The sequence below is a fragment of the Aspergillus glaucus genome (genome assembly GCF_001890805.1).
Source record: "Aspergillus glaucus CBS 516.65 unplaced genomic scaffold ASPGLscaffold_9, whole genome shotgun sequence".
Lineage (NCBI taxonomy): Eukaryota > Fungi > Ascomycota > Eurotiomycetes > Eurotiales > Aspergillaceae > Aspergillus > Aspergillus glaucus.
In genome coordinates this window covers 472,939-491,341 of record NW_019170461.1, presented here as the reverse complement: position 1 = coordinate 491,341, position 18,403 = coordinate 472,939, and the positions used below count along the sequence as shown (strand labels likewise).

Sequence of the window (18,403 nt, the reverse complement as noted above, 5' to 3'; positions counted from 1 at the left end):
CAGTCCGGGCAAGCCACAAAATCGGCGTCATGTTTCCGGTCGCAGAGAGACACTTGAGGGGAATTTCATTTTAAGATTTTATATTGCTTGCATGCCCCTCGTTGCCGCAGAATATCGCGAAGATGTCGGCCTTGCAGACGTTTCTGCTGGTCGTTGACCATAATAAAGAGGAAGCGAAGGAGATTGCTGAGCTGGTTGCTCATGGTGAGTACTTCTGGCTTGAGATTGTCAATTGGGAAGTTATGAGGTGTCTGTTCTAACAGCTATATGGTGGTAGATGTTGAAACCCGAAAAACAACCCTAATCGAAACCGTGCAGTCCCTGGGCGAGTACATCAACGACGAAGATCCGATTCTGCGGGGCAAAGCCGTTTCCTATCTCACGGCCGTGATCAAGGCACTTTCTCCGAAGTACCTGTCGAGACAACAGATCCAGGTCCTGACGACGTTCTTTTGCGATCGCATTGAGGATGGAGGCGCTGTTGCTGGATTGGAGACGTTGCAGAAGCTGGATCGGTTTCATAGGGAATTGGCTGAGGAGGTTGCGAGAGCGTGAGTACTGGCCATTGCATTTATCTGTCGAGGGCGAGGTCTGACATGGTTATAGGACGTTTGGGTACCAAGGTTTGCAGTCGCGGTCTCAGTCGCAGAGGTTCCAGGTTTATCAGTTGCTGAATGAGTTGATGTTGAATCATCGTTCTGCGCTGCGGGAAATGGGCGATGACTCGATTGTTGGGATCGTAGACTTGATGACTGGGGAGAAGGATCCTCGGAATCTTATGCTTGTGTTCTCGATATTGAAGGTGGTGATGGTTGAATGGGATATCTCGAACCACACTGAGGTATGCGTCCATATCGCTGGGGTCTACGTTCAATGTCTAATGATAACAGACTCTTTTCGACGCGGTGTACAATTACTTCCCAATCACGTTCAGACCTCCCCCGAACGATCCTTATGGTATCACCGCGCAGGACCTGAAGAACCGCCTGCAGGATTGTATCTCTTCGACGAGACACTTTGCACAATATGCTATTCCATCTCTGTTGGATAAGCTCGATTCAACCTCCCCGAATGTCAAAAAAGATGCGCTTAATGCACTGATTGCTTGTATCTACACATACGACCCGGACACTGTATCGAGATATTCCATCACCATCTGGGAAACCCTGAAGTTCGAGATTCTCAACGCACAAGAGGAATTCCTCTCCGACATCTCGCTCGTGGCTTTGCAGGGTATCGCTAAGCGACTGTCCGAAGGCGTCACGGAAGCTTCGCCGCAATTGCCTCTTGCTCAGTACCTGAGACCAATCACGAAGGAATGCAATGAGCAGTTACGAGAGCCTCAGCAAAAGCAAGCGAAGCCTTCTCAGCAGATCTTAAGCTACACGTCTGCCGCGTCGGCCGTCGCATTGGCCCTAATTGTGCAGAGTGTTGTTGCGCCAATGTTGACGATTTACCAGGAGGCTGATGGGATTGTGAAGCAGAGGGCTTTGCTGGAGACGTTGGTTGTCTTGTTCGATTCTGCCATTTCGGTCTTTGGAGAGTGGACAGCGCGTGGTCTCGAGACTATCCTCGGGAATCCTTTGCTGGAGTTCAAGGACCAGTTTTCTGACATATTCGGTCAGGCATTAATGGGGTCTGCGAAGGAGGAAGTGTCCTTCCGCGTCACGGCGCTCCAGGGCTTCCTGCGCCTGTCGACGCTGTGTGACTTTTTCCAGGACAACGAGATAGGGTTATTCGTTCAGTATCTCGATGAGATTCTGTTGACAGAGGAGTCCGTGGGTCGGGATGATCTCAAAAAGGAGGCCATCGCGGCTCTCGCTGAGATCTCCAAGTACAAGCCGCGCCTGATTATGGACATAACCTTCCCTGCTTTCGTGGCAACTCTTCCGGACTCTGATGACGGAACAAGCTCTAACTACTTGCCGACACTCGAAAGCTTGGCGAAGATCAGCGTTGAGAAAGAAATCTTCGAAACATTAGTGCGCCGGTTGTTAAGCAAGCTGACTATCTTGCTGCAGAGGGAGGAGCCCGGGTCTCCAGCATACCCAAGAGCAATCCTCTTGACTATTTTCTATGTCATGGACCAGAGAAAGATGGACCAAGATCCAAACCTGGGGCTATACTACGAGAAGATCGTAATGGGCTTCTGCCGGAGCGTTGCTGCTTCGGCTTCTGGCAAAGCAGCGAACAGGATTCTGAATGATGATACAGTCTTGGACACGCTTGGACGACTCTGCAACTTGATTGTGCGATCTGTTTCGAAGCAGCAGCAGGATGAAGTTGCCGCGAACGTTTACACATTGTTCTCTCCCGCGGAGGAGTTCTCGCCTGTTCCTTTCGCGCAATCCGCAAGCGAAGACCACCAGCGTACGATGATCGTGTCGACATACCTCCTCGCAGGACTATCAAAGGACTGCACAACAATCCCCTACACAACCCCCAACATGTCCGACCTCCTTTCAGACCTAATCCAACGCTCCACCACCTCAACCGAACCAGCAACACAACTCGCCCTCCTCCGCCACTTCTCCCTCCTCGTCAACAAATTCCTTTCCAAACAAGACCTCCCCATCGCTACAGAGAAATTTACCTCCCTCCTCCCCCCGAACACAGAGAACCAAACCCAACCCCTCACCCCCGAAACCATCAAAACAACCTTCTGGCTCTCCAAAGCCCTCGTCCTCCGCCTCGTCCCCAACACAACAACCATCCTAACATCCCTCCTCTCCCTCCTCTCCTCCCCCTCCGAAGCAACAAGCACAACCGCCTCCCGCGGCTTCGCCATCCTCCTCAGCGACGACGACGTACTCTCCTCAACTAACGGCGCAAACATCCGCCTCCTCTGCAAACAGCGCGTCTTCACAACCGTCATCCCCCTAATCGCCAATAAAATCCGACAAGTCAATATCGCCGGAAACTCCGATTCCGAGGCCCCCTTCGCGCCAGCGCATATCAAACCAGCACATTTAACCGCGCTATCGGGGATCCTATCTACTATCCCGCCTGCACTCGTCATGCCTCAATTGCCTACCCTTCTCCCGCTGCTCCTCCAATCGCTCGATCTCCAAACAAGTGACTCACACGCCGTCCGCGCAGCAACACTCGAGACACTCGCCGTGATCATCCGCGACAACGGCGTCTCCGTGATCGATGAATGCGGCCATGTCCAGAGTCTCGTCACCCGTCTCCTCAACACTGCCGCTTACGCACCTAGTGCAAAAGCAGCAGTGAACCCATCGCGCCTCCGCACAGACTCTGTGAAATGTCTGTATCTGCTTGCACAGACGCCGAGCCCGGATGCGCCTGCTGTCGCGAGAGCGGGGAAGTTGTCGCCGCTGCTGCCGGTTAAGGCGCAGGTGTTGAGGGCGTTGAAGTTGGTGCTTGATGATCCGAAGAGGGACGTTAGGAAGGCGGCTGTTGATGCTAGGGGGGCGTGGTTGAGGGGGGTTGATGATGCTGAGGAGGATGAGGATTAAGTGGGGTTGAGAAAAGTTAGCATGTTTAAAAAGAAATGTTATGTTTGATGATGGTATATAGATTCTTGAAATTGATTGCATTTGGTATAATTCAGTATTATCTTCTAGTTTTGAGGTTCTTTGCGAGTGTTCAATATTATCCTGTATCGAACCATTACCTGCATGTCATAGGGCTATGCATTGATGTCGAAACCATGAAACACCAAAAACGCCCTAACCCTCAGCTCATCCCTAAGCCTATCCGTCAACTATCCTTCAAAAACAACCCCAAACCCTGTCCTCACCATCACCAATAATCCAACTCATTAACCCCATTAACCCCATTGACCCTCGCCGAGCTCGTCGACGAAGACCTCTCTATCCCCGACGCAACCCCCCCACCACCACTCTTCGCCGGCACAAGACTCGGCACCAAACTCTCTATCTCCTTCACTCCATCCAAATAATCATCAAACCCAAGTAATCTTCCCTGCTGCGCCGCCGCAGGCACCATCGCCGACGAATGAGGCTGTTTGGGTATACCGGGAAGGGAAAGCGGGCCAGCACCAACACCAGCGTTTGTTCCGACGACTGTGCCGGCAGCAGCAGCGGTGATGGCGGATAGACGGACTGCTTCGACGCCGGGACCGTAATTCCAGAATCCTATGCCGTCGATTTTCTCGACGACGGTTTTGGTGAGGCGCAGGAGGTCGCCTAAGCCGGCTGTTCCGATGGCTGAAGCGACGGGGCTGAGGAGCGGAGCTGGATTGGGAAGAGGTGATGGCGAGGACGACGAGGGAGATGATGAGGGATTGTGGTTACTCATGCCGTAGTTGTCTGCGACGAGGGTAGCGTGGTTTCCCAGGAGATCTGGGTTTCGCCAGTCTTCTGTGCGTTCGCCGATTTCGACGTCCGTGTTTGCTTTTAGGAAGGCTTCGATGGCGGGGCTGACGAGGGAGACTTCGTACCAGAGTCTGTCTTTTTTGATCATTTCGGGGTACGGTGCACAGCGGGCTCGTAGGGCTTGGCTGTCTGATGTGCTGGAGCCGATTAAGAGGTCTTGGACTTCGGTGACCTGGAGGAAGATGTCGTTGTCGTTGTCGTTGTCGTTGACCACGATGATTTGGTTTTCTGCTTTCGGGGATGTAGCATTGTCAGCAGCAGCATCTCCGTTACGGATGTGTCGATGGCGAGTCCAGCGTCTCATGAGCACTTTCTCGATAACGAACTTGTCTCCCTTGGGAAGACGGCTGAAGATACGGATGAGAGACTTGTCCGGTTGCACCCAGAGATTATCGACAAGATACCGAACTGCCTCTTCGAGTTCCGGATCTGTACCAGCCACGTGCTCGATAACACCAGAGAGAACCATGCTGGCATCCCAGATCTGGGCAGGAAAGTGCATGTTGACAGCACCGAGCGTCTTTGTTGGCTTCCGAATCGAATGTCTACCTTGTTCGTCGATCGCTATGGTGAAAGGCTGGTCTGCAGTAGCCCGGCAGTGAAACTCGTAAGAGACATTGTACTCCGTGTAGTCCTGCTCGAACATATGGCGCTTGCCCTCAGATTTTGACGTTTTGAAATCAATAATATGGTCAACATCTGAGCCAGCCGTGGTAAGTCGATTGATAAACTTCGTCGTCGGCGCAGGAAGGCCATTGCGTGGCTGGAAGATCCTCGTCCACTCGTCCACTGTAATTGAGTCCTGGTTGTATGTCTTGGGCAGAAGAGGTATGAGAACAAGGCCGAATTGTGCTTCCAAAGTCAATGGACCGCTGAAATACTCAGCAGCTTCAAGGGCAGGTCTCAACGCTTCGAAAACGCTCTTGATCTCTACTTCTTGCTGTCGCAAGTCCTGCAGGTCCTGCTTCTTAGCATCAGAGGATGCTGTCCTGGGTTTGACGATGAGATCGGTTGGCATTTTGGGCGATTCAGCTGGTGCTTTCTTGGCTGGCTTAGGAATTCCCCAAGCATCCTCGAGAGTGGCCTGTCGTTTAGCCTTGGCTTCGGCCTTGTTTTTCGCTTTCTCACTTGGTTTGCCCGCTTTGTGGTTCATGGTGCGATGGAACTCTCTGGTGTCCGCTTCGTCATTAGTGTTCTTCACCGTTTCGACGGACTTCTCGAGTTCCGCGATTCTCTGACGGGCAAGCCGCGTGTTGATCTCACGCCGGTCTTTGGGAGGACGCGATATATTAGAGACGGTCGAGGCATTGTCGTCAAAGCCAGACGTGTCTTTCTTCTCGCGTAGAGATGACTTCAAATCCCGGAGCCTCTTCTCCTGCCAAGTCAGATCCTCACCACTAATCGAACCGGTCGGGCTCAAAAGGGTTGTCGTAGCAGTGCTAGGTCCCAAGACTCTGCTCTCGGTTTCGAAATCAAGGTCAAGCAAGTCCGGAGGAGTTGAGCCTTTGGTCCTATCCGGGACCTGTATGTCCTGCGCATCTGTCTTATCGACATGATTGGCGACTTGCGGAACTAGCGCAGGCTGATCGAATGAAAGCATAAAGTGCGAGGTTGGCTTCCCAGAAGCAACAGGCGTGAGTACATCGATAAGCTCCTCACGCTTGACCGGCTTTTTCTTGGGCGCCACGGGTAAGGTCTCAACGTTCGCTTGTGAGCTCTGCGGAGAAGTAGAACTGCCAAATGAGTTCCTGGCTGAGTGCTGAGGGGGGCTTTGCAAGCCGTACTTTGTCGGGTCAAAAGTTGGCATCCGTAGTTTGTCCTCAGGAGACTCTGGCCGCACCGTCGTAGTAGAGTCGTGAGGGGAGTCTGGGCCCTTGAGCATAAGATTGGTAGGTGAAGATACCCTATCGGTAGGCTCGTACTGCATCTTCCATCGCTTGCGAGGAGTCGAGGTCTTCTTCTCAGGGACAGTGGACAAGGCTTTGGTATTCTCAACCGTGGGCTCTGGTGCTGCTCGAGGTGTAGCGGCCCCAGCAGCCTTGCGCGTTCGGATACCAGGGGTTTTCTTGACACCGGTGGCAGGAGCTGGTGTCTCGCGAGGGCCTTCAAGCTGATCAAGCTGTAGTGCGATGGGCTCAGGCTCTGGTTCAGGCTCATTCTCCATCTCAACTCTCTCGACGACCCACTGGTTCACCCGCGTGGCTTTCTCAACGGATAGAAATGGATGGGGAGGGGCAATTCCAGAAGTTACCGCCTGTGGGTTAGCCGTGTCCTTCTCAATGATTGACTCCATGTTGATGAACTCATCTCCCTTTCCGATTCCTTGGTAAGTAAAGTCGTTCCAAATGCGTGACTTGCCGGGTTCATTGGAGACCTTGCAAGGGTTGAGAAGATTGTCCGGCAGATTGAACTTCAGAGTATCGGGGTCGAGAGCGAGAAGAAACGTAGCAAACATCTGGTTGAGGGTAGCATTCAATGGCAAATTAGGGTCCGTGAGAATCCGACGCAGGGCCACGGAGTTTATCTCGCTGTAGTTCTGGATTCGAACGCGAGTATTCTCATTGTGTTGCGCCATGATCATGTTGGTAATTCGAGGAGTTTCAATGAGGGACTAGTAGACAATGGTCAGCTACAGGATCATCACCATGCCGTTGCGACAATGGTCGACTTACCAATGGCTTCTCAATCCGAGTCAACTTCGCCAAAGCATCCTCAACATCAACATGGTATTGACCAGTCACCTGGATCCCAAGGGTGTCATCTATGACCGCAATCTCCGTATCCGTCATCGCCGCAATATCCCCAAGAACCTCCTGGGAATTGGCAAGGCAACCCAGACCACCCTTCTCCGAAATCCAGTGTTTAGTAGTACGATTGAGGGACACGGGGATCAACTCGTCATTCGAATCATCGACAAGCGTCAACAGATCCTCTTTGCGGTCCTTCTCAGATTCAACCTTGGTCTGATCGTCTTCGTCGTCGAACATCGAGGGGACGTCCAATTGGCGGATCCGCGGCATCTATCAATCCGTTATAAGTATACCATTTGATACCCATGCTAAACGGTGTAGGATGCTGTGAGGCTTACATCCAAGAGGTCTTTGTTCTTCTGTTCTTCGACAAAATCCGACATGACCGATACGAGCTTCGCGGAGGAGCCTTCAAAGTTTCCTTTCATGACAAGAACCTAATAGAGATATCCGTTAGCTAGGCCTCGCCAGCAGAGGGAATTCCATAAGACACATACATCATCTGCTTTCGAATACTTCAAGGGACTGTTCAAATCGGGATTGGCTTTTCTACACGAATTGTCAGCATATCTGGTAGAACCAGAGAAATCCGCGACTAACTTGAATTCATTCTGTATCTCCTGTACCTGTAATAGTGAATGGTGGTCAGCGCTTGTCCATTTCTCCTCAGCCTGTCCTGTCAACGTACTCCTATACCCTCGAACGCCCACATCGACGCCAACGTCAGGCGCTGTTTTGTCGCCATCGTCGCTCCTGATGAGCTTCCAGCTAGTTATGGGAAAATAAAACGGATCAAGACGATAGAGAGAAAGAGGGGGGGGGGAGGAATTGTTTGAAGAGGGATTCGCTGGGTTGTACGGAGTAGGTCTTCCTGGTTGTTTGCTAAAGCGCTCTCAGCAGCCTCGCAATGGATGAAATATTGATTATTCTGCTTGGGATGGATGCAATGAACAAGATCTAAGGATGAAAGATGCCAAAGAGAAGAAAGAGATGATGGTTGTTGGAGAGAGTAGATGAGGGGAGAAAGGTTGGGGGACAAACAAGTGAATGCATGAGCACTTAGACCAGTGAAGATAGATCTAGCCTATAATACTTTATTTCCACCATGCATTCACAAACAAAGACATGGTTAGATGCATATTAAAGCAGTGACTAGTCACACCAGAATAAGAAAAGGAATTCAATTATGATATCCACAAATGAAGACCCCAAATACTCCTGCCACAGAAGGACAGCCTGCCGTCAACATGAGGGGTCGCTGTATCTTATTATATGCTTTCAAATGTATGTTCAAATATATCCATCATGGCCATCGAGGTATCACGGATCACAATGTAAACTCCAGATAGTAAAAAAAAAAAAAAGTAGAAAACAGGATGAGCATGGTATTCTCCCCCGGGGTATCAAGACTCCCAAACTCCATGCAATGTCGAGAAGATCCCGGGAACAGTAGAGCAGGCAAGAAAGTTGCAAATATGGGAAGTAAAAGTAGTAAAACAAAGGAAAATATCCACAAGACACATACACATCCGCCTCCGCCTCCGTTGGCGAACTTAAGGCAGTGTCAGAATCGGTTCTAATTCGGAACTCGACACAGCCGACGGACTGAAAGCAACGTAAGTTGCTCTTCGGAATGTAGGACGACCATCGTTCGAACTAGACCATGCTCATCCATTCGTGTTGGTTATGGTGGTTGGAAGGCGGCAATCATTGCTTCTCTCCTTCCCGCGAGGAATCTCTCAACCCTTCGCTGACTTGAATGACCCATTTCATGCGCCCTTCTGTTTCTTTCATCGTCGCGAGAGCCGTGTCGATCTTGGCTTCATTCCGATAACCGTTCTCGATTAACCCTCCCATCTCTTCCTCTCTTGCCTTCTTATAGGCTTCGTAGGTCTCGAAAAGTTTGCTGAACCTCTCCCGACTAGCTTCAATCTCATGGTCCTTCTCCGCGAGAATAGTATCCAGCCGTTCCAGATCCCCGATTCGTTTGTCGTGCTCGGTTTTAAGGGCGATGTAATCGTCGCGGATGGTCTTGAACCGCCTCTGTTGCTCTGATCTGTCTCGATTTCCGGACTGCGCAAGCACGTCGTACTGCGTTTTCGAATGATTGGCGATCTCTTGTAACCCAGCCACTTTCCGATTATAATCGTCGCGCGCTTCAGTCATCAATTGGTCGGTCCTGTTGGCCGTACCCTCCGCCTTTTGTCTTCGTTCCTTTTCGCTCTGTGCCTCCGCCCGGAGTTCCTTCATTTTCTGGTCTTTGCGCGAAATCGACTGGAGGTTCGTTTCGTTGGCTACTTCGAGATTCCGGAGGCGTTCGCCGATATTCTGTACCTGGGTCTTGAGGGTATCGTTCAAGTTTTGTGCCTCTTCGGCTTTGGACCGGTGGACGCCACATTCGCGCGTTAAGCGGGCGACATCCTCCTGGAGAGCGTGAATAACCCGACCAGACTTGCCCGTCGTTGCGTGCCCGACCGCGGAGGACCATTCTGTCGTCGAAGCATCGCCGTTTGCAGAGTGGGCGTCGCCGTTCGAAGGATTAGGAGAGAGGGGCGGATTTGGAGAGAGGGAAATCGATTGATCTGTGAAACGAAATAGAACCATGAGCCTAACATTTTCTCCAAATATTTTTTAATGTTTTGCCACAACAAACCTGTAGACTCAATCACCGTCGCCCCATTCTGTTCCTCCGACGACTTGGAATCAAATAAACCGTTGGCCTGATGCATATTTAAAAGAGTAGTGTCCACATGGGGCAAACTAATACGAGGGGCGTGTTTTCGAGGCAAATGACCTGGACCTGGAAAAGGCAGCGGATCATTGATGTCTGTGTCAGCATCGTGTTCCTGGTACGGTTCCTGACTACTGCTCTTAGCGTTGCTAAGCCTGCTTGCGTCCTGAACGGGTTCCGCCTTCGTCTTCTTCTTGATCCGGCCGAATCGGACCATTCCGACAAATCAGGGCGAACGGAGGACGGCTTTCGAAATGATGCTCAACACGCAGTGAACCACGGAAACAACCTTAACGCTGGTCGCACGACCAAACGGCGCTTCCACGGAAGATCCAGACGAATAGTACGGCAAAGCGACCGATAGACCGGTACTCTGGAGATGATGTTCTGGAAACCATGGAATGGATTTTTTTTGTGTAGTCTTGCGATCGGTTTGGGTTGGTGGTCAATTGGCGATGGGTTTAGGAGAAGGGAGAGTCTGAAAGAGGTCCGACTGGGTTCAAGAAGAGACGAAGAGGGAAACGCTCGGACTAAAAGGACTAGCAACAATAGAGGTCATAATAGCATCACAGCACTAATAATGACGATAATGCTGGTGGTGTAAGGGAGAGAGAGAGAGAGAGAGAGAGAGAGCACCAACACCAACGTCAGTAGCTGGCTCTCTTTTCTCTCCCATGCCAAACCCCCAGGGGAAATAAGGAAATCAGACATACCCAGGAAAGTGGATCAATGCTTAGATTGAAGGGTCCTAATAATCGTCTGTAATAGCGCAGACTGTCTGTATGCACTGGATCTGCGACAGGCAAGAGCAGTAGGAGAATTAATGAATTGATGATCCTTCATGGCCGCGAGGGGAGAATTGGAGGCAGAGGATCAACTAACTCTGTATATCTCAATGGAGATGTGCGCTGTCAGATGGAGAGCAATTGAGGAGATATATTTCTTGCAGACAGAAGATATATCAAAGCTCAAAGGAACAGTGAATATGTAAACAGACAATGGATATATAAACGACCCGGGAATGCGCGCAGAAGAGAATTATCAACGATGGGAGAAGACAATGAGGCTGAACTGTCTCTGCTGCATGATTTGCACCTACACTGTTCGACTACGCTAAAAAATGATCTCTCGTTTCTCACTCCAATTTGTCATTTTTCTCCTTTTTTAAAATTAATTCGCTTATGAGTACTCCGTACTGAGCCGCCTACATGAGGTGCCCCTATATATATTCGCGACAGCGTCAAGCGATGCATCATACAAGCAGAGGCTCTACTCGGTTACCCACAATTGGGTTCTTGACAAACGATAGAGTTTGCGAGCTACACATGGAGATGTGACACATCTGAGCAATATAAAGGAGATGTCATCTCTTGGTATTGTATGGATCCATTAAAGTAGCAGTAGTAAAAGCCATGACTGGCAAGAAAGACAGGATGCAATTCGTGAAAATGACCATGAACAACAGATAAAAGCGCAAAAACGACCAAAAACAAACATATAAACCATGGTCCCTCCCATCGTACACCGTAACACGTATAAAAGTACAGATATGCGACTCTGGTCCATATGTACACCAGCCATCAAAACAAAATCAACGCGTACGAGAACATTTCCTTTTTCCGCTTGGAGCAATCCAGTTGACCCAAGAAATGCAAAATACGACCAATCCAAAGTGCGCGCGAATCCCAATTATATCCTCTATGTCGTGAAGAAGAAAAGCGCGGCGACAGCCCCCAGTGCCAAGTTAACAGACACACCGATAAACGAAGCCGCGCCAGTCTGCTCGTCGTGGCCCACAGTGCTCTTGCCGGAAACAACGTGAGCATCATCGGACAACGACTTGGCATTCGTGTGGGTAGGACGAGCCGTAGAGAGCGTGGTGGTCGTAGCATTCGAGGGATTAGGGCCCTTGGCGAGTGGGATGTGCGTCTCATCATGGCTGACCTTCAGATGCCCGGTGTAGTTGGTCTCGTCACCCTGTGTGATGGTCAGGGCGTAGTCGTCACCATCTTCGATATCGTCCTTGGGAACCCAGGTGAAAGAGCCAGCGTCACCGGAAACCTCGGCAGTGATGGTCTTGACACGGTGCAGGTTGGTTGATTCGCCTCTAGACAACTCGATCGTAACAGGCTGCATGGAGGGCTCATGGTCAGATACTCTTCAGTCTTCAGGGCTGTCAGGGAAAGGATGGACACATACCGCACTCGATGCTCCGTCCCACTTCACCATGGTGGACTGTCCAGGGTGGATCTCCTTAGGCCATTCAGTGAACGCGAAGCCCTGAACCATGACGGCTAACTGGGAGAAGCAAGCTCCGAAAGCGAGAACGGTGTTGGAGAAGTGCATTTTGACGGTACTGGCGAAACTGATGAAGTTGATAAAGGTATATAGCGGTGCAAATGCGATAATAACGGCTGCTATCCGGTAATAGGATACGTTCGTACTGCTGCGAGAAGTGTATCTAGCGAATGTGTCGAAGGGACAGTTGACTCGTTTTTTAGATGGAAGAGGCCGAGCAGCCGGGCGTACTTTCCTAGATCAAAAGCAACAGAAACAGCAAGCGCAGCTAAGGAACTTTTCGAGGTAGGTGTGACAGGGAACGTTACCTGATTGGCACTTTCTTTTTAAAGTAGTTCAAGGTAAGGTATGTTTTTTTCTTTGGTTTGAATGTCAGACAGAGGTATGATGGTATGAATCTTGGGATTTAGAGTTGATGAGGAATGATGGACTCGAAGGCGAAATCTAGCGAATAAATAGGTTAACCATCAATAAATAAAGTAACATTGACAGCCAAGTGTCTCTCCAGACGACGAGCAGTAATTCAAAATGTCCAATTAGTTTCGACGGTTCTAGATGCCGCATTCCTGGCGGCATATCGGGTTGCTGACATGAAGCATTTGTTGTCGTTGGTACGCCAACAACGCCGTCCGAAGAATGCGTACTGGAACATATCATTATCCAGACATTTTCGACTATCAGGTCTAGAAGGGTATTCGGACCATGATCTCCGCAGACATTGAATGGACTGCTTAGTCTGGGAACCTTTGTGATTTACCAATATTTTCATGTGCCCTATGCAGAGTAGAGATCCTCAACATCCCCTGTAAGAACCAGTTCCATCTATCAATCAGCAATCACCAATCAACAATCTGGTAAACATATTCAATTTGCTCAAAATCGCGTTTTTTACTGTATGTCGCCCCTAACTTCCCTCCTTCTCTGCAACTCTGCAGACTGTACTTGACATGCAGGACGGTATCACCGGGCGAGCACAGCAGCAACGCAGTAGCACTGCATGCCATTAAAAGAATCTAAATCAGTACCTGACAGCACTTTTCGGATCAACGCCCCTTGATTAAGATTCTCGCGTGCTTGTTCTCGTTCCGCCCTGTCTCGAGCAATGCATGCCACCTTATGCAAGGGTGCATCCATCTCGGTACGGAGCTCAACATGTAATTCTCTGAAATGTTGAAATGTTGCGTGTACAGACTATTAGATATTTATTGCGGGATGCGAGAAGGACTGACATCTTTTGACTTGTATAGTGCAGGGCGTTCGTGGATCGGATATCGGTGTTGTCGTGTCCGGAAGCTCGTCGAATCAATTCCTCTTCAGCACCATCACGTCTACATAGGGAGATGATAAGATAGTGAAAATCAATAAGCGTGGCTTGTCATATATATCTATTAATTACCCTGTCGCATTCGCATTGGGCCACCGCAAATTGATGCCAATGGGCGTCATGACGTATTACCCGAAGAGGAAATTTTGATGATGCCTAGTATACATCACTTCCCCAGATCCAGGCTGTCGGTGCCTTCCTATTCAGAGCTTATCGCTGTCGCGAAACCCTGCGAGTAGAGGCGACACTTTCCCTATACCAGCTTGAGCGCTCTCTTCTCTAACGTGCCTTCCGCAATGAGAAGGAGAGCACGGAGAAGACCGAAGTTCCAGTAAATATGAACCTCAACTGCCTTCCTCCATCCTCCTCTTCTCTTCTCTTCTTCGCCTTGGTCACAAGTCCATTCCTATACTGCTCTCTCGATACTCTGCAATATCATTCGTTCAGAAGGACTCCCTCGCTTACCGTGATCTCTGATCTATACCATCCTTATCCCTCATTCTACAGTCGTTACCCCATCGATCCGACCATTGACCTGGAGATGTCTTCGTCTTCGATCCCCTCTTCGAAACCCTCCACCGCATCCTCCAAATCCACAAACTCCTCTCATCCAGCACTGTTCAACCTTATATACCCACGCTTCTACCGCGCCGCGTGCACCATAGAACCACCTGGCAGACCCCCCGAACCATCGAGGCTAGCCGACATCGACCACGAGTCGACAACCAACGAAGCTCGAATCAGAGTCCTTCAAACCCTCACGGTCTGCCGCACCGTCATCTCCAGTCTCGAGGTGACCCGCCTTCGCAAGTCTCGCGTCGGCTTCGACAACTGGCTCTCCTTCTGGGAACGAGTCTATCAGCTAGAACTCGCCCGTAAGGTCGCAAACCCCGTGGTATACGCTTACCGTCTGATCGACGAGCTCTTCCGTGCTGTTGCACAGGAACTCAAGCATGCCACGCAGCGGTGCGTGAACTACGTGATGCAGGCGCAGTCCGCTACGGACATCTCGCGAAGCGTCCAGCTTTTTGACCCGGTTGTCAAGCTCTATTGTCGACGTCGGCGGAAAAGAGCCCAAGATATACTGGACATGATGCGTGAGAGCATCAAGGACATTCCGATGCACGTTAGCGATGATTTCTTCACGGATGTGAAACGTGGTGTGTTTGCGTTGAATGAGCGCTGCGAGTACCATCCTGGTGATCCGATTGCTGAGGAGCGGGAACGAGTGTTTCGTTTGGAGGTGCCCCCGGGAGGGCTTTGCAACCAAGCGCTGTCTCCGCAGTTCTATCGTGACCACCAGGAAAGAGTTATGCGAGTTTTTCATATTCACTACGATGGATTGCGTCGGCAAGAGCTGGTGGAACAGTTGGAACAGTATCATACTTGCACCGACGTCGACGAGGGTTTGATACATTGTCCTACGGCAACGGAGCAGGGGAATGGTGTAGGGTCGTTACATGGGCATCCAGGGGTCTGATTGTGATTTTGGCGTTTGTTTTTATGATTTTGTCATTCGTTACGGGCAACTTAAGCCCCTGGGGTTAATACTGGGTCATTAGATAGTTTGTTACCGCTTGCATGTTGACGACGGGAATGGCTGGGAGTTCTTTCAGAAGTTTGCAAGATAGGGAATCCAAGTGCTTTGGTCTCAATATTTCCAAAAGTAATTCAGCACAGGCTTGAAAACAAAACGGTCTATACAAAACAAACAACTATTATGTAAAATCCCACAGGTTCCGCATTAGACTCCCAGGCGCCGTATCAATACCACCATCCTCCTCAAGCCCCCGATCCGTAAAGATCCGCTTGGGAATGTGATACTCGACAACTGGCACCCTCCTGAACGGCCTATCCTCAGTCCCCAACTCTCCCTGCAACATGCCCTGATACGTATAATCCAGGAAATCCTCCATATTATACGCCTGCTTCGTAAACTGCTCCGAAATAATCTGCGCAATAGCAGCAACATTGGGATGGTAGTGAGTCTGCAGCGTGACGACTTCCCAAACGCTACTCTCGACGGCGTCCGTGCGGGTCGGGTCCGGCTCGTCCGGGTCGAAGGAGTCATCCATGCCCTCTGCGTCGAGCTCGGATTTGAACTCTGCATCGTGGATTGCGCGGTGCATCATGAATGTTGTGGTGGGGTGGTTTTTGAAGAGATTGTACATCCAGGGTATGATAGCGACGATAGCGGGTGGCGGGGCGTTCAGCGCGAGACGCGCGAGACGCTTAATGAAGCTTGCAACGAGAGAGACGGGAAGATGCGAAGAATTAAGAAATGTATTCAACAACCTCAAGAACCGCGAGCGATGTTTCGAATGCAACAAATCCGCATCAAGAAGCGAGTACAATTTCGTATAGAACTGCGGGTAATCGAGATTCTTTTCACGGATGAGGTAGAACAGTCCCGAGAGGGCGAGGAGGGAAGTTGCGCCGCCGAGATCGTACGAGTCTGTGAGGAAGTCCATGAGGAGTTCTGGGCGGGTGAACCAGGGCTCGATGTGGTGGACCATCATGCGGAGGAGGGATTTGCGTTGGGACTGAGAGAGGTTGTTGGATAGAACGGAGAGCCAGGCGTCCTGTGCGCGTTTTTTGTGGGAGCTGACGGAGGTGAGTTTTTTGTTGGAGGAGCTGGTTTTTGTGAGGAAGGTTTCGAATGTGTGGGAGGGGTCGGGGATTGAGTCGTTGGCTGAGAGGATGGTAATGAGGGTTTCGAGGGTTTGGGTTGTTCGCTTTGTGGAGGCATATTCGCTGGAATCAATTGTTAGCGCTTGCTTATATTGACATAAGGGCATTGACGTACGAAATTCTTGTGAATGTATGGAATCTCACGTCTTCGTAGGCCTTGACGAACTTTTCGGTAAACTCCGTCTGCAGTGCTTGTCCCTCCGGCGCCTCGATGACGGCCTCGAAAACGTTCTTGAACAGACCGGAAGACCAAACATAGCTGTCTGCACTGGGAATATGTGTCACTTGTTCGCCAACAAGTCTCATGCTCAGTGTCAATGCCGTGACCTACTCCCATTAGCGAGTGTTCGACATGCCCGCAACACAGGATATATACGTACCTGAGCAGAAGCGTCACTCTCACGCATAATAGTCACCAACGCCTTCTGGTATTCCTGGAACCGCTCCTTCAACCACGCCACAATAAGCTTCTCGTTGTCATCTGCCCGACTCGACTCTGTCAGGCTTCCGGCCGCGATCAATCTGCTGAAGACTCGGCAGAGGGAGACTGCCACGGGCAAATTCGGGTTCTGTGCATTTTTCCCGACATCCAGCATCGACAGCAAGGTTGCGATATTGTTGTAGTGCTTTCGCGATTCGGAAATTTGGATTTCTAGTTCGGTAATCTTCGACATTGTCGCATCTTCGTTCGAATCGGTTGCGACTGCTCGGCGCTTGGACGAGGAAGAACCGTCCTTGACGCTCTTTCGTTTCTTGGAGCTCACGGCTGCATGTGTAGCGGCCGGCATGATGCTGAAATTGAAGCTTCGACCGTAAATTAGTGTTCAATTGCTAGCTCGACTTCTTCTGTCACTCATGAAATTTTGGATATCGCTCGGTTATGCAATTTTTCCGAGAGCACCGCACTAAACCTCATCGGGATAGTGTGGCCGCACCGCCCAAACCGCAATCCCGACCTCAGTCTCCTCAGTTCCGTTCACCCATCATAATTCCTCAAGGACTAACCACCTGCTACAATGGCTTCGCGATTCGCTAAGACCGCCATGGGTATGCTGCAACTTGCCCTCTTCGACAATCCAGACCCCCTGAACACTCTCGCTGACCCGCCTTAGGTGCTGCCCGCCTGCGGCCGACCCTGCCCACGCGCAACCTCGCCGTCACTGCCAACATTGCGGCCACCCGCTCGGCCTCCAACGTCCCTGAGGACCCCAAGAAGAAAGCTCAGTCGATCCTCGACTCTCTTCCTGGCAACTCCCTGGTTTCCAAGACTGCCATCCTTTCCGCCGCTGCCGGTGTCTCCATCTCCGCCATCAGCAACGAGCTCTACGTCTTGAACGAGGAAACCGTTGCTGCCTTCTGTCTTCTCAGCGTTTTCACCGCCGTTGGCAAGTATGGTGGTCCCGCTTACCGCGAGTGGGCTGAGGGCCAGGTTCAGAAGCACAAGGACATCCTGAACGCTGCCCGTAACGACCACACCAGCGCTGTTAAGCAGCGTATGGACAATGTCAACCAGCTCTCCGGTGTTGTTGACGTTACCAAGCAGCTCTTTGCGGTCTCCAAGGTAACACAATGAAGGAATTGAATATGTTGTCGAAATCAATTGCTGACTACGTAAAAAGGAAACCGCTCAGCTTGAGGCTCAGGCTTACGAGCTCGAGCAGCGCACTGCCCTTGCTTCTGAGGCCAAGCAGGTTCTTGACTCGTGGGTGCGCTACGAGGGTCAGGTTAAGCAGCGCCAGCAGCGTGAGCTTGCCGAGACCGTCATCGGCAAGATCCACAAGGAGCTTGAGAACCCCAAGGTTCTGCAGCAGATCCTCCAGCAGAGCGTTTCTGATGTTGAGCGTAAGTGTTCTGCCCGCTTTTCGTAATATCAGGTAACAGGTATTGACTTCAATGCAGGTATCATGGCCGCCAAATCCCAGTAAATGGGTTCGGGGTAATGCGTCGACATTATGTATAAAACCAAGATCCGTTCTGAATGCTACTTAGACATTCAATAGCATTTGACTCGATGATTCCAATGTAAACATAGTTATATTCAGTGCTTTCCTCGAACGAGCAGTATTCCCCGCCTACTATAGGTACCCCTGGTAGCATGCCAGTCATGGCAACGTCATTTGTATATCTCGGTAGTCTCAGGAACCGATGTCTTAAAGATACCTCTGATACTTTGGACCAACCGATTAGGAAATCCTGCAAAAAAAAAAACAAAAAAAAAAAAAAAAAAAAAAAAAAAAACCTTTTCTCT

The 18,403-nt window shown here is 50.5% G+C and overlaps 7 protein-coding genes across 7 annotated transcripts; 3 read left to right on the top strand and 4 right to left on the bottom strand.

Annotated features, from left to right (window-relative positions):
• Positions 1-44: 44 nt before the first annotated feature.
• Positions 45-3,619, top strand: ASPGLDRAFT_46582 (MET18/MMS19 family protein). The gene is made up of 4 exons (XM_022546476.1): positions 45-204; positions 278-551; positions 607-841; positions 891-3,619. Exons 1-4 carry the CDS (start codon positions 123-125, stop codon positions 3,477-3,479), a joined length of 3,180 nt encoding a protein of 1,059 aa, XP_022401381.1. The 5' UTR covers positions 45-122; the 3' UTR covers positions 3,480-3,619.
• A 3-nt stretch (positions 3,620-3,622) lies between these two features.
• On the bottom strand, positions 3,623-8,231 carry ASPGLDRAFT_1463962 (uncharacterized protein). The gene is made up of 6 exons (XM_022541883.1): positions 7,800-8,231; positions 7,712-7,737; positions 7,609-7,660; positions 7,450-7,548; positions 7,034-7,381; positions 3,623-6,972 (listed from the first exon to the last, which is right to left on the bottom strand). Exons 1-6 carry the CDS (start codon positions 7,854-7,856, stop codon positions 3,766-3,768), a joined length of 3,789 nt encoding a protein of 1,262 aa, XP_022401380.1. The 5' UTR covers positions 7,857-8,231; the 3' UTR covers positions 3,623-3,765.
• Positions 8,232-8,818: 587 nt separating this feature from the next.
• ASPGLDRAFT_125764 (uncharacterized protein) lies at positions 8,819-10,059 on the bottom strand (the record flags this gene model as incomplete). Its single annotated transcript, XM_022540588.1, has 2 exons — positions 8,819-9,693; positions 9,765-10,059. 2 exons carry the CDS (start codon positions 10,057-10,059, stop codon positions 8,819-8,821), a joined length of 1,170 nt encoding a protein of 389 aa, XP_022401379.1.
• A 1,481-nt stretch (positions 10,060-11,540) lies between these two features.
• On the bottom strand, positions 11,541-12,188 carry ASPGLDRAFT_35162 (GPI anchored serine-threonine rich family protein; the record flags this gene model as incomplete). The annotated part of the gene is made up of 2 exons (XM_022544521.1): positions 11,541-11,972; positions 12,042-12,188. The coding sequence occupies 2 exons, from the start codon at positions 12,186-12,188 to the stop codon at positions 11,541-11,543; spliced, it is 579 nt and encodes a 192-aa protein (XP_022401378.1).
• A 1,997-nt stretch (positions 12,189-14,185) lies between these two features.
• ASPGLDRAFT_106815 (uncharacterized protein) lies at positions 14,186-14,716 on the top strand (the record flags this gene model as incomplete). The annotated part of the gene is made up of 1 exon (XM_022539515.1): positions 14,186-14,716. A coding segment is annotated over one exon (531 nt), but the record flags the coding sequence as incomplete, so codon positions are not given.
• A 466-nt stretch (positions 14,717-15,182) lies between these two features.
• On the bottom strand, positions 15,183-16,943 carry noc4 (ribosome biosynthesis protein NOC4; the record flags this gene model as incomplete). Its single annotated transcript, XM_022540539.1, has 3 exons — positions 15,183-16,218; positions 16,271-16,482; positions 16,536-16,943. The coding sequence occupies 3 exons, from the start codon at positions 16,941-16,943 to the stop codon at positions 15,183-15,185; spliced, it is 1,656 nt and encodes a 551-aa protein (XP_022401376.1).
• A 200-nt stretch (positions 16,944-17,143) lies between these two features.
• On the top strand, positions 17,144-18,170 carry atp4 (F1F0 ATP synthase subunit 4). The gene is made up of 4 exons (XM_022546475.1): positions 17,144-17,200; positions 17,266-17,716; positions 17,775-17,997; positions 18,055-18,170. Exons 1-4 carry the CDS (start codon positions 17,172-17,174, stop codon positions 18,078-18,080), a joined length of 729 nt encoding a protein of 242 aa, XP_022401375.1. The 5' UTR covers positions 17,144-17,171; the 3' UTR covers positions 18,081-18,170.
• Positions 18,171-18,403: the final 233 nt, after the last annotated feature.